Consider the following 13,446-nt stretch of genomic DNA (forward strand, 5'->3'; position numbering starts at 1 on the left):
TCAATTCTTTGCCAACCACAACAATCTCTTGAAATTTTCCCAATGCAAACCTTTTGAAAATTAAAGTTTCCTTCTTAGTCATGTCTTCCACCATTAAACCTTGACTCCAAATTTGAAACTCATTTTTGAATTTGGTTATCCATAATAGATTAGGAATTTGGATAAATTAAATGTCAACATACAAGTCATACCTAAATTTATTAGTTAATGAGAAAAATTAGCAATTCATCCCACGACTCTCCTGTTCTTCCAAACTAATCGATGGCGTCTCTACAATTATAGTAGCTTTGTGTAACCACCTGTATGTAACATATTTATGGACTAGGGTCTTTTTGGAAACAACTTATCCAAATTTTTTCTAAAAGCTTTTTACTAAAAGTATGGTAAACTACTACCTTGAAAAAAATTTGAAATTGTGAGAAAAAAACAAGAAAAATTGAAGTTTTAAAAAGTTGTACATAAAAATAAAAGCTAAAAGCTAAAACTTAAAACTGATGCCAAACTCAACCTAAGTCACACATACACACAAGAGAGAGATATCACTCTACCTGAAAATTGGAACTTCTGGTGACAAAAGTATTTTATCAATATGGTTTTGAATCTTGTATATACAAAAAATCAATTAATGTCTTGTTTTCGAACTTAAAAGACAACTCACTTGAGTCTAAATGTTAGTTCGTTTAGACCATTGTATACCCAAATTGTTTAACTTAATTAATTAACCAAGTTGTTGACTTATCTTCTTCTTCTTAAAAAAAACTTCTTATCTTCTATATTAACTCACATATTTTTACATTTATGTTGTCAAATTTATTTATTTTAATTATTTAGTATTAAAATGCTACAGCAAGTGGAAAATGACTATATATATATATTTATATAGGTACACCATTTTTCTATTAATGCATTTACACCTTGTGCTAGTCTTCAATTTATAGACTAGCCTGCAAGGCAACCATGCATGAGTCACATAAATTACTCTCTCTCTCTCTCTCTCAGATTCAAGTTACACTTGATGTAACTCTAATCAATGTTACATTACTTAATAAGTTTTTATTGAATTCATATTTTAAAAATCCTATGGTTAAATTACATAGTCTATATGTTCTTAATATGCATGCCATGGTTGGATTACATTTCTATATGTTCTTCACACACATTAAATTGTTAAAAACTAACTTCCCTTTACAAATAAACTTTATCTAATAAAAGTAAGGTTTATTTTCAACCAGTAGCACAATATTGATCATAAAATTACATAAAAAGCATTTATTTTATTTTAAAGTAGTAGATTGTGTGAAAGGAAGTACATGCATTATTTTAGAAGTAAGCAAACTCACATCACACAATCAAATGGGTTGAATTTAACAATTGGAAGGCATTTAAGTGGATGAGCCTTGTGAAAAAAAGCGCCTTTGGAAACTTCAGTATTAACCTTAGCCTTATTCTCTCCTCCATCTCCAACCACTTCCCAATTGAAACATTGAACCATGGTTGCAACTGCCATACGTGCCATACTCAACCCTAACTTTGAACCAGGGCAAGCTCTCCTCCCTGCCCCAAAAGGAAGAAAAGAAAAGGTTTCATTGTGTTTATATTTCATACTTCCTTGTTTTTCAGAGGAAACCAAAAATCTCTCTGGTTGGAACTCATTTGGATTGTTCCATAAATTTGGATCTCTCATTATGGCATACAGATTGATTAACACCATGGTTTCTTGGGTATTTCAAAGCCTCTAATTTCGCAACTTTGACGACATTTTCTTGTTGTCACAGGCAATGGTGGATATAGTCGTAGTGTTTCCTTTACAACTGCTTGCAAGTAGGGGAGATTCTCAACATCTGATTCGTCGACTAGTCTAGTACTACCAACCACTGAATATATCTCCTCTCTAACCTTGTGGAATATAGAGGATGGTTGATTAGCTCGGTTATTGTCCACAGAATGACCTCCGATGAGGTACCAGTACTTCCGACAAAAAGATCCTAGTAAAAGTGCAACATTTGAGTAGATGAGAGAACATAGTAAGAGTTGAACCCAATGTAGATAAATTACTAATTTGTATGCTTGAACTTGTTAAAATTTTTTCTTGCAATTAATCTAAGTCATACTAAACTCAAGGTTAACTTAAACTTATATAAACCGTTTGTCATGTATTACTATGAAAAACTTGTCACAATTTCTTTGAAGCATAGTCCTACTTGAAGTTCTCTAACACATTTTTCTTTTTAGATAGGTAAGTGCTGGCATAAGGAAAGCCTTGACATGGATGTTTGTGATATAGGAAAGTACTTATATTGTATGGAGAGTGTTGGATTAACAAGTACAGGGTCTCTAACAATTTTTGGCTTTCCTTATCCATGGATGTACACACTCACAATTAGGGGTGGCAATATTTGGGCATGTTAGATAGCTTTTGGGTTGGGTTATAAATAAGTCATGTACTCAATCATCCATTTATCCATTTATGACCCATATAGATATAAATTAAGTATCCATTACTCACCTAACCCATTATAATTTGGGCGGGACTTAACCCACCCATATAACTTATTATTAGATTTATATATTTATATATTTACTAACAAATAACAAAAACTTGTAAATTACCAAAATATATTTCACTAAAAAGAATTATTACCTAAACACCCACTTTTTTTTACCTTTTTTCTTTTGAAAACTAATATACATTTTCAAAAAAAAAAAAAAAAGGGAAAATTCACCCAATATTTGGTTTCCAAAAAACTTGAGAAAAACAAAAGAAAAATTCCAAAATACCCACAGTTGTTTTTGAGAAAACTGATATATCCACTGTTTCATTCTGAGAAAACTTAGAAAACAAAAGTAAACTTCACACACTGATGGGTTTCTAAGAAAACTGATAAAAAACAAAAGAAGAATTCACTTTTTGACTTCGATCTTACACAGTTCCAATTTAAGAGTGAAAATCACTCAAATACTCAAGTTAAATTTAGAGTAGGCTTTATTTTGATATGTTTTCTCAGATCTGACAAAGTTTCACAATTTTCTCACCACATTTCTCTAAAACAAAACATGTCAATACTAAAATAAAATAAAAGAATAAAAAAAATTTCAGAACCTCTTGAAAAGATTGAGAAGGCTTTGACCATGAATCAATTACAAGAAAATTTCAACCAATTGTTGAGCAAAATGTGCGCTTCTTCTAGAGAATCCTTTATCTCTTAACTTAACCAAAATTTTCTCAACCAATTTTTCTCATCTTTTCCAACTGAATCAAGAGGTAATCAAAATTTTTTCATGAAATTGAGCTAAGAAAATGTGAAAAAGAAACCCCAAGAAAATCAACGAGAAAAAAGAACAGATGATGTTTGGCAACTAGGTTGGTTCACTTGGTTGTTAGGTTAAGTTAGGGATTTATCTATTATTTTCTTTTTAACGTATTAAGTTTTATATGGTTTAGTGGGTACTTAGTGGATTTATGCATTAAAACCCATTTAACCCAAATGTTTAATTGGGGGTTAAGACATACCCAAATTAGGTGGGTCATAATTGGGTTAATAGATTTGGGTAAAATTTGTCACCCTTACTCACAAAACATACATATATATATATATATATATATATATATATACACACACCCAAATTGCAAAAAAAAGTATACGCCCTCTCACAGCTTTTATATTGTAGTGTATTTCAAGTAAACTGAAATATTGAGTGGTGTGCAATTTTTTTATTTTTTATTGTAAAATTTGGTGTCCCTAGTAAATTTCTTCATTTCTTCAATGTCTATGAAATGGTTGAATGTGAATTGATGTCTTAAATGTGTGTGTGTGTTATCTCCAATGAGTCATGGTTTTGGAACTCTATTTTTTTTTTCTCCTTTTTAGGCCAATTTTACAATTTCCAAGGTTAATGGATTGAATTAAAACAATGTAAAAGCACGGCCTAATAGAATTTTTTTTACCTTCAATTTGTTGTTTCTATAAACTAAGAAAGGGAACCAGCCGTTAATTGAAGGCCTAAAAAAAAAAAACTTAACAGTTAAAAAAGCCTTGATATTGTTTCTGGTCATTTTAACCTCAGCCTTGCCTTCTTGATACACCTTCAATAATATATCCATAAAATCTTGAGTGTCTTTCTTCCCAATCTGATCTTCATGCTCCTTCAACATCCCTTCCAAGAGCTCATCAATCCTTAACTGTTCTCTTATGGCTTGCTTTCCAAACAACTAGAAAGCCAATATACCAAAGGGTCCCAAAATATTTCCAAAAAATACCTTTGAACCAAACCTAAAGATGTCTTTCATTATCTTTCTAATCCTTTCAGCTTCATCACCTTTCTCTGAACAACTTGTGCTTGCCGCCATCTTACAGAACGTATTATTTGTTAGCTTCATAAGCTCAACACTCAAATCAACAACCTCTTTCCGCTTGGCACTTTCAAAAACGTTTTGCAAAAAACGTGCAAGTTCTTTCTCTCAAACCGCTCGAGACCTTTCAAGCTTTCCAGTTGCCGTCATGCACAATTTCTTGATGAACCGCCAATAATCACCATATGGTGCACTGAAAAATCCAGAGTTTCCATACAGTGTCTTCTCTGAGAAAGCAATCTCTTGGTGATCCGCGAAAGAAAGATCATGAGTTTTAAATATTTCAATGGCCACTGAGGCCAATGAAACCACACTGCATTGAGAGAAACCAAGGCGTAGAATGAAAATAGGGCCATATTGAGTGGAGAGCTTTTGCAAGGATTTGTAAAATGTTGACGAAAGGAGGTGGAGATGACCAATAACTGGTAAAGCTGGTGGGCTTTGAGGGAGTTTGGGATGGGTTTTAAGCTTGAGAAGCTTGTTGAAAATAAAGTGAAATAAGAGAGTTGGGAGGAGAAAGCAAACCAAGTAATATGCCATAGCTTGTAGTATTCTCAATTAACCTTACAACCTTAGAGTTATATAGAAATTTTATATTCCATTAATTAAAAAAGACAAAAACATAAACAAACGGATCCCCTTCTTTTTTTTAGAAAGATCATTTGAGTAGTTTATTTTAGTGAGAGAATCTTGTTGTTGCTTGCTTTGAAAGGGAAAGAAGTAGAAACATATATATATATATATATATATATAGGAGAGAGAAAAAAATAGTATATCATTTGAATAAAGAAGTAAGTATTGAAGCTGATATAGGCAGGTGTGTGTTTTTTAAACTAACAAAAGTGAGATTTTTGAGTCCAACTTGGCTAAAACTAGATTGGGTATAATGTGAATGCTCTAAAGGATCTCATATCTTGCTTCCTCAACAAATCAATTGATGTTTTGATATGATAATAAAAGACAATTATGATAAAAGCAGATAGTAGCGATGACCACATAACTTTTTTTAAAATCCTATTTACAAGTACTGCTAAAATTATAAATTATCTCTAAATGTACTTACCCGCACCCTCCTATTTTTATAAACTTGAATGTGAATGCCTAGTGTATTTGACTTTTGAGTGGTCTATAGCTTGCATTATTTATGTTATAATATTATATTTGGTGCTTTCTATATATTTTGTTGAGTGGTCTATAACTTGCATTATTTATGTTATAATATTATATTTGGTGTTGATAATTAATAGTGCCATTTGCTTTGGCTATAGAGACTTTTGAGTCTTGACAGCTGTATTTATGTGTCATAGATTGTGTGCATTTGAATACCGCTTATTTTATTGAAAGCTGAAAATTTATTACTGAAAAAACTGCAGTAAAATATTTTTTATTGCTGCAAAATACTATTCACGCATTTTTATCACTTGACTGGTCCACGAACAATGCCATGAGACCAGCAATAAAAAAACGTAACCTATGCAAATATAGACGCAACCGCTACCCAAACACACCTAGTACTGTGGTTTAGAACTTCCAGTGTTGACAGTTCATAGTTTTATTATTTTAATTCATATTTAGTTTTTAGTTTTTTTATTTGAGACAAATATAGTTTTTCAAATAGTAATATGTGTTCTTATTTATTATCTATTGAAGTGTATACTATATAATCCATTTTAATAGTTTGATTTTATTATAACTAATTATAGTACCATAAAAAAAAAAAAAAAAAAAAAAAAAAAAAAAAAAAAAAAAGAGTAGGGTACAACTTTAATTGAGTCAAAATTAATTTATGATTTTTTTTTTCGTAGAATAGTATTTCAAATCTTCAGAGTTTGTTCCATGATAATTGTTTTTATTATCAGGCTAAGACACCAATTAGTTTTTAGTAAAAGCAGAAATCAAACTCTTAATCTCTTGTTCAATAATGAAAGACTTGTTTAGTTAAACTAACTGAAACCCACTAAAACATTTAATAGTCATGAAAAAATATTTGGCTATATTTAGGTTGGTCCCTAGAAAACATTTCTAGCACCACCATGAAAAATAGACATTATAGCTTCAAATCCAAATATATATTAAAAAAAAAATACAGTACCTACGCATATATGGTTTATTATATTATTATATATACGTGAGTGAATTCCATTTTAGCCGCAACAATAAACTAAACAAGGTCTACTATAATTGCAAGAGGTTCCATAATACATAATGTGGGTGTCAAAAAACTCAAAATAGATAAAATGCTTCTTGATCTACACAACTAATTTTTAAGAACATACGAAAAATCCACAATGAAAAGTGTTAGAAATACTGAATGCAATAGTATTGTATTTTTCAAATGAAAGAATATACATGAGGAGGCATATGAGTGCAGTACAAGTAAGAGTGTAGTACAAGAATGTGTGTTATACAAGTAATCTAGTTGGGCCTAAATCCCACAACGCTATACACGTTAACAGCCCCCCTCAAACTCAAGGTGGATGTGAGACCAACTTGTGTTGTCAACCAAAGTACGAAGGCGTCTTTTAGGATGTGACTTGGTGAAGATATCTGCAAGTTGATCTTTAGAGGAGATTGAGATCAGCTTAAGAGCACCATGGATAAGATGATAACGGATAAAATGACAATCGATCTCGATGTGTTTAGTCCGTTCATGGAAGACATCATTGTGAGCAATATGAATATCACTCTGGTTGTCATAATAAAGAGGAGTAGCAGAGGATGTAGATACACCTAAGTCTTTGAGAAGCCATCGTAGCCAAAAGAACTCAAATGTGGTATCAGCAAGGGCACGATATTCTGCTTCAGTACTGGAGTGAGCCACATGAGTTTATTTTTTACTTCGCCCAGAAATTAGAGAGGAACTAAGAAAGCAATAACTAGTGGTGGACTTACGATCAGTGGGATTTCCTGCCTAATCAGCATCAAAAAATACATAGAGAATAAGAGGAGACTGAGCAGAGTAGAAAAGACTATGGAAGAGAATGTCCTTTAGGTATCGAAGAATGCGCAGAACAGTAGCATAGTGAGTCGATCTCGGAGTAGACATATACTGGCTCACCTGGTGAACAGCATAAGAAATGTCTGGACGAGTGATAGTGAGATAAACTAGGCTGCCAACCAAGCATCTATAAAGAGAGGGATTAAACAATGGTTTCCCCCCTAAGGGAGTCAGATGTGTTATACCATGATAAATAAATTATTAACAATGTGATGTGTTATACCATGTTGTGTATGTTAGAGTGGATGCAGAAGGGGAAGCATAGAATATGAACATCGAGAACACGAGGGTTACGTGGTTCAGCCTTGATGGCCTACATCCACGGAGGAATCCCTTAAGGGCTACATCTTTATTGTGTATAGATGTTTGCCAATAACGAAGTTTGGCTCTGATACCATATTAGAAATACTAAATGCAATAGTATTGTATTTCTCAAATGAAAGAATATACATTTTATATAAGAGGCATATGAGTGCAGTACGAGTAAGAGTGTAGTACAAGAATGTGTACTATACAAGTAATCTAGTTGGACCTAAAGCCCATAACACTATATACGTTAACAAAAAGATTAGACTACTAATTAAAGGACAAAGATGGCTAAATAAGAAAATTTGATTTATAAACTTTATTTCCCAAGGTACAATACATGAAGAATGTCTACAGATTCTTGCTTTCTCCTAGTCTCGAAGAGCATGATTATAGAAAAATTGAAATCAGAGATAGAGAGAGTATCTTTGATAGGAGAGATCAAAAACAAAAATGCAGTGAAAAATAAAAACTTTCCATCATAAATACTAAGCTTGTTGATTATAACAGATTCAAAGAGAACATACATAATAAAGAGGTGTTGAGAGAGGAGAAAGGTTGGGGAAAAGGAGGAGGTCTTCTACAATGTTTTGGTAATAATGTATTTGTAGCCGCTAAGTTGTATAGTTAATGTGATAAAATTTAAAAATAAAAATAAAAAGTAATCAAATCCTATGTGGTGGTATAATAGCAAATCTAAATAAAGGGTTTTGAATTGCCTAATAGGTTTGTGGGAAATTTGACACTTTCCATATTCATTGTTAGTTTTTTCTTTTATTTTTCCACTTGAATAAGATCAATTGATTGCCATTCCTAAAGAAAAAGAGTAAGACCCATTAATTTGTATTTATTTCCTCTTTTCTTTTCGAATGAATTTCAGTTTTTTCCCATTTGATCGTGGTAGTTATAGCTCTCTTTTTTTCCCCTTCAATTGTACTACTACTACTATAGGACTGACCTACCGGTTGCTATACAAAAAACTTATTGGCATACGATTAGATTTATTTATTTAAGAAACCTCTATGAATGCACATATTGGTGGAATTAATAATGAAAATTTAAGGGTGAGTTTTTTGTTTCATTTATTATTGACAAATGGAAAATATATTAAATGTATTAGTATACTACTAGGTGTTGTTTCCTCCTTGCCTCTTTCCATATCTTTTGGTGTAGTTAGAAACATTTTGTGGTTGCCTACTCTAGCACCCTATGGTGATTATTGGTGATTCATCAGAAAACCTTGCAAGACCGAACTTCTCTCAATCCAAAAGATTTAACAGTCACATGGTGTACGACAAGAAGAAATTGCATTGTTTCTACGTAAAGTCTTTCAATGTGCTAAGAAAAAACAGGCTGTTGATGTGGGTGCTGAGCTAATGAAGCTTACAAACAATATTACGTGCAGGATGATAATGAGCTTGAGATGTTCAGATGACAGTAATGAAGCTGTGAGGATTAGAGTTAGTAAAGGAGGCCTTTGAGATTCTTGCAAAGGTATGGATCAGGGATATGTTGGGGGCACTAAGGATTTTGGCCTTTTGGGTGTATGGAAGGCTGGCGATAAATATGACCTTCAAGTTTGATGAAATTTTTGAAAGGATGTTGAAGCAACATGATGAGAATCCTAAAATACAAAATGAGGATTTGATGGATATATTATTGAAGATTTATCAAGATGACAAGTCTGAGTTCAAGATTACCCGAACCCATCTCAAAGCTATCTTGCTAGTAAGTCACATTTTTGTGTGTTTTCTTATTTTCTAATCTCATTCTGTCTTCTCCTTAATTAATCTATAAAACGTTTTTGTTAAGTTATAGATTGACCCCAGTCAATTAATTCAATTATCAAGTTGATTAATTATTTAGATTTAATGTAAATCACAAATCTAATCTAGAGTACAGCAAAAATTAAATTTAACACAGTGATTTGTTGACTAGTGAAAAAAACTTTCACAATGCAAAAACCACACTAGGAGAATTTTAGGTCACCACTCCCAAAAATCCACTAATTAAGAACAATTAGTTATGAGTATATATAAGGAATCTTACCACTATCCAGACTATCCCAAAATACCAATCTACAATTGAACCGTTGCGCTTATTTCCAATTAGAGTTGATCTTAAAGAGACTTGTAGAGACTTCTTCAATTGCACAAATTTTCAATCTGTTACTAACTCCTTTGCATGAATCTCCAATCCATGTCTAACTCCCAGCAACTTGAAGTTAGTTTTTGGATACAAATTTTTGCACTACACACTTGTAAAATTGAAGTAAACTTGGTTACAAAACCTTAAGGCGCATAAGAGTGCAGTAGCTTGACAGGAAGTGTTTAGATTCTCTGTGTGAGTCTCTATGTTTGATGACAACAGTAAAATAAAGTTTTTATATCATCTAGTAGGTTAGATAATGAAACCCTAGAAAAAGCCAAGTCATCTTGGGCCAAAAATTTGATTTGAGAATTCTGGATCTATAGTGCTCAATAGACCGAGAGGTATCAAGAGGTGTATTGCCTTATTAATCTTCGATAGATAGGTGTACCAAGTTAGGTGTCGAGATACCTATTTTCAGCTTTTACCACTAGTTTCTTTGTGTAATCTTTATGTCTTTATGTCTTCAATACTACCACTTGGAAAACTTATTTAAAGTACTTTAGATCGACAATGCTCAACAGACCGAGAGGTATCAAGAGCTGTCATGCCTCATTAATCTTCGATAGATAGGTGTACCGAGTTAGGTGTCGAGATACCTATTTTCAGCTTTTACCACTTGTTTCTTTGTGTAATCTTCATGTCTTTATGTCTTCAATACTACCACTTCCAAAACTTATTTGAAGTACTTTATAACATTCTTGAACCCACTTAAATCTACCCAAATACAAGTAAAGTGTGTTTTGTTACAGAATATGCTAACTACATAAAATATGACCCTAACATTTTTAAAGGTTTTAATGAGCACACAAAATGTAGTTTTTTCTTGACTTTTCCCTCGTTGTTATTCTTACATATCAAAAAGACAAAAGGAAAAGATTGAATTAGTCATTGACCTATCGTCTTCTAAAAAAAAAACATCTTATCTTCCATATTAACTGACATATTCTTACATTTATATTGTCAAATTTATTAATTTTAATTATTTAGTATTAAAATGCCACGGCAAGTGGAAAATGATTATATATATATATATATATTAATGCATTTGCACTTTGTGCTGTCTTGAATTTATAGACCAGCCTTCACGGCAACCCTGCATGAGTCACCTATAAATTTCTTTCTCTCTCTCTCTCTCTCTCTCTCTCTCTCTCTCTCTCTCTCTCTATATATATATATATATATATATATATGAATTGGATTCAAGTTACACCTGATATAACTCTAATCAATGTTACATCACTCATTAACTTTTTATTGAATTCATATTTGAAAATCCTACGGTTTAATTATATGTTCTATATGTTCTTAACATGCATGCCATGGTTGGATTACATTTCTATACGTTCTTCACACACAGTAACTTGTTAAAAACTAACTTTTCTTTACCAAAAAAAAATTTAATCTAATGAAAGCAAGGTTTATTTTCAACCAGTAGTACAATATTGATCATAGAATTACATAAAAAGCATATATTTTACTGCATGTGCTTCTACTTATTTTAAAGTAGTAGATAGTGTGAAATGAAGTACATGCATTATTTTAGAAGTAAACAAACTTACATCACACAATCAAATGGGTTGAATTTAACAATTGGAAGGCACTTAAGTGGATGAGCCATGTGAATAAAAGTGCCTTTTGAAACTTCAGTATTAACTTTACCCTTATTCTCTCCTCCATCTCCAACCACTTCCCAATTGAAACATTGAACCATGGTTGCAACTGCCATATGTGCCATACTCAACCCTAACTTTGAACCAGGGCAAGCTCTCCTCCCTGCCCCAAAAGGAAGAAAAGTAAACATTTCATCATGTTTATATTTCATACTTTCTTTTTTTTCAGAGGAAACCAAAAATCTCTCTGGTTGGAACTCATTTGGATTGCTCCATAAATTTGGATCTCTCATTATGCCATACAGATTGATTAACACCACGGTTTCTTGGGGAATTTCAAAACCTCCAATTTTGCAACTTTGACGACATTTTCTTGTTGTCACAGGCAATGGTGGATATAGTCGTAGTGTTTCTTTTACAACTGCTTGCAAGTAGGGGAGATTCTCAACATCTGATTCGTCAACTAGTCTAGTACTACCAATGACTGAATTTATCTCCTCTCTAACCTTGTTGAATACAGAAGGATGGTTGATGAGCTCAGCTATTGTCCACAGAATGACCTCCGATGAGGTACCAGTACTTCCGACAAAAAGATCCTAGAAAAAGTGCAACATTTGAGTAGATGAGAGGATATTGTAAGAGTTGAACCCGATGTAGATAAATCACTAATTTGTATGCTTGAACTTGTTAAAAAAATTTCTTGCAATTAATTTAATTCGTACTGAACTCAAGGTTAACTTAAACTTATTTAAACCGTTAGTCATGTTTTACTATGAAAAACTTGTCACAGTTTCATTGAAGCATAGTCCTACTTGATGTTCTCTAACATATTTTTCATTTTACATAGGTAAGTGCAGGCATAAGGGTAGTCTTGACATGGATGTTTGTGATAAAGGAAAGTACTTGTATGGTATGCAAAGTGTTGGATTAATAAGTACAGGGTCTCTAACAATTTTTGGCCTTCATTATCTGTGGATGTACACACTCACAATTAGGGGGCGCAATATTTGGGCATGTTAGGTAGCTTTTTGATTGGGTCTTAAATAAGTCATGAACTCAATCACCCATTTATCCATTTATGACCCATATAAATATAAATTAAATATCCATTATCCACCTAACCCATTATAATTTGGGCGGGACTCAACCCACCCATAAAACTCATTATTAGATTTATATATTTACTTACAAATACCAAAAACTTGTAAATTACCAAAATATATTTCACTAAAAAGAATTGTTACCTAAACACCCACTATTTTTTTACCTTATTTAAAAAAAGAAAAAAAAAACTAATATACAATTTCGAAAAAATTAAGAAAAATAAAAGGAAAATTCATCCACTATTTGGTTTCCAAAAATACTGAGAAAAACAAATGAAAATTTCCAAAATACCTACAGTTGTTTCTGAGCAAACTAATATATCCATTATTTGGTTCTGAGAAAACTTAGAAAAAAAAAGTAAACTTCACACATTATTGGGGTTCTGAGAAAACTGAGAAAAAACAAAAACAATTTACTTTTTGACTTCGATCTTACACACAATTCCAATTTATGAGTGAAAATCACTCAAATACTCAAGTTAAATTTAGAGTAGGCTTTATTTTGATATGTTTTCTCAAATCTGACAAAGTTTCACAATTTTTTTCACTGTTTCCTGCATTTTCCCTAAAACAAAACATGTCAATAATAAAATAAATAAAAGAATAAAGAAAAATCAGAAGCTCTTGAAAAGATTGAAAAAGCTTCAACCATGAATCAAGTACAAGAAAATATCAACCAATTGTTGAGCAAGATTTGCTCTTCTTCTAGAGAATCCTCTATCTCTTAACCTAACCAAAATTTTCTTAACTAATTTTTCTCTTCTTTCCCAACTGAATCAAGAGGTAATCAAATTTTTTTTCAAGAAATTGATACATGCAACCCAAGGGCTTGGAAATTCTAAAAGTCTCTTGGTCGGAGAGAGAGAGAGAGAGAGAGAGAGAGAGAGAGCTAAGGAATTGTGAAAAAGAAACCCTAAGAAAATCAAT

General features: G+C 32.1%; 1 protein-coding gene and 1 pseudogene across 2 annotated transcripts in view; both read right to left on the minus strand.

Annotated features, from left to right (window-relative positions):
• Positions 1–1,336: 1,336 nt before the first annotated feature.
• LOC126722775 (cytochrome P450 705A22-like) lies at positions 1,337–4,891 on the minus strand (annotated as a pseudogene).
• A 6,385-nt stretch (positions 4,892–11,276) lies between these two features.
• Positions 11,277–13,446, minus strand: part of LOC126724004 (cytochrome P450 705A22-like) — a 34,883-nt gene continuing 32,713 nt past the window's right edge. Inside the window, exon 3 of one of the 2 annotated variants that reach the window (XM_050428051.1) lies at positions 11,277–11,438. In XM_050428051.1, the coding sequence (XP_050284008.1) occupies positions 11,362–11,438 (77 nt within the window). In that variant the 3' untranslated portion in view covers positions 11,277–11,361. Of the gene's footprint in view, positions 12,013–13,446 lie in introns of both variants that reach the window. The other variant, XM_050428050.1, reaches the window with a different exon arrangement.

Source organism: Quercus robur, chromosome 4, assembly GCF_932294415.1.
Source record: "Quercus robur chromosome 4, dhQueRobu3.1, whole genome shotgun sequence".
NCBI lineage: Eukaryota > Viridiplantae > Streptophyta > Magnoliopsida > Fagales > Fagaceae > Quercus > Quercus robur.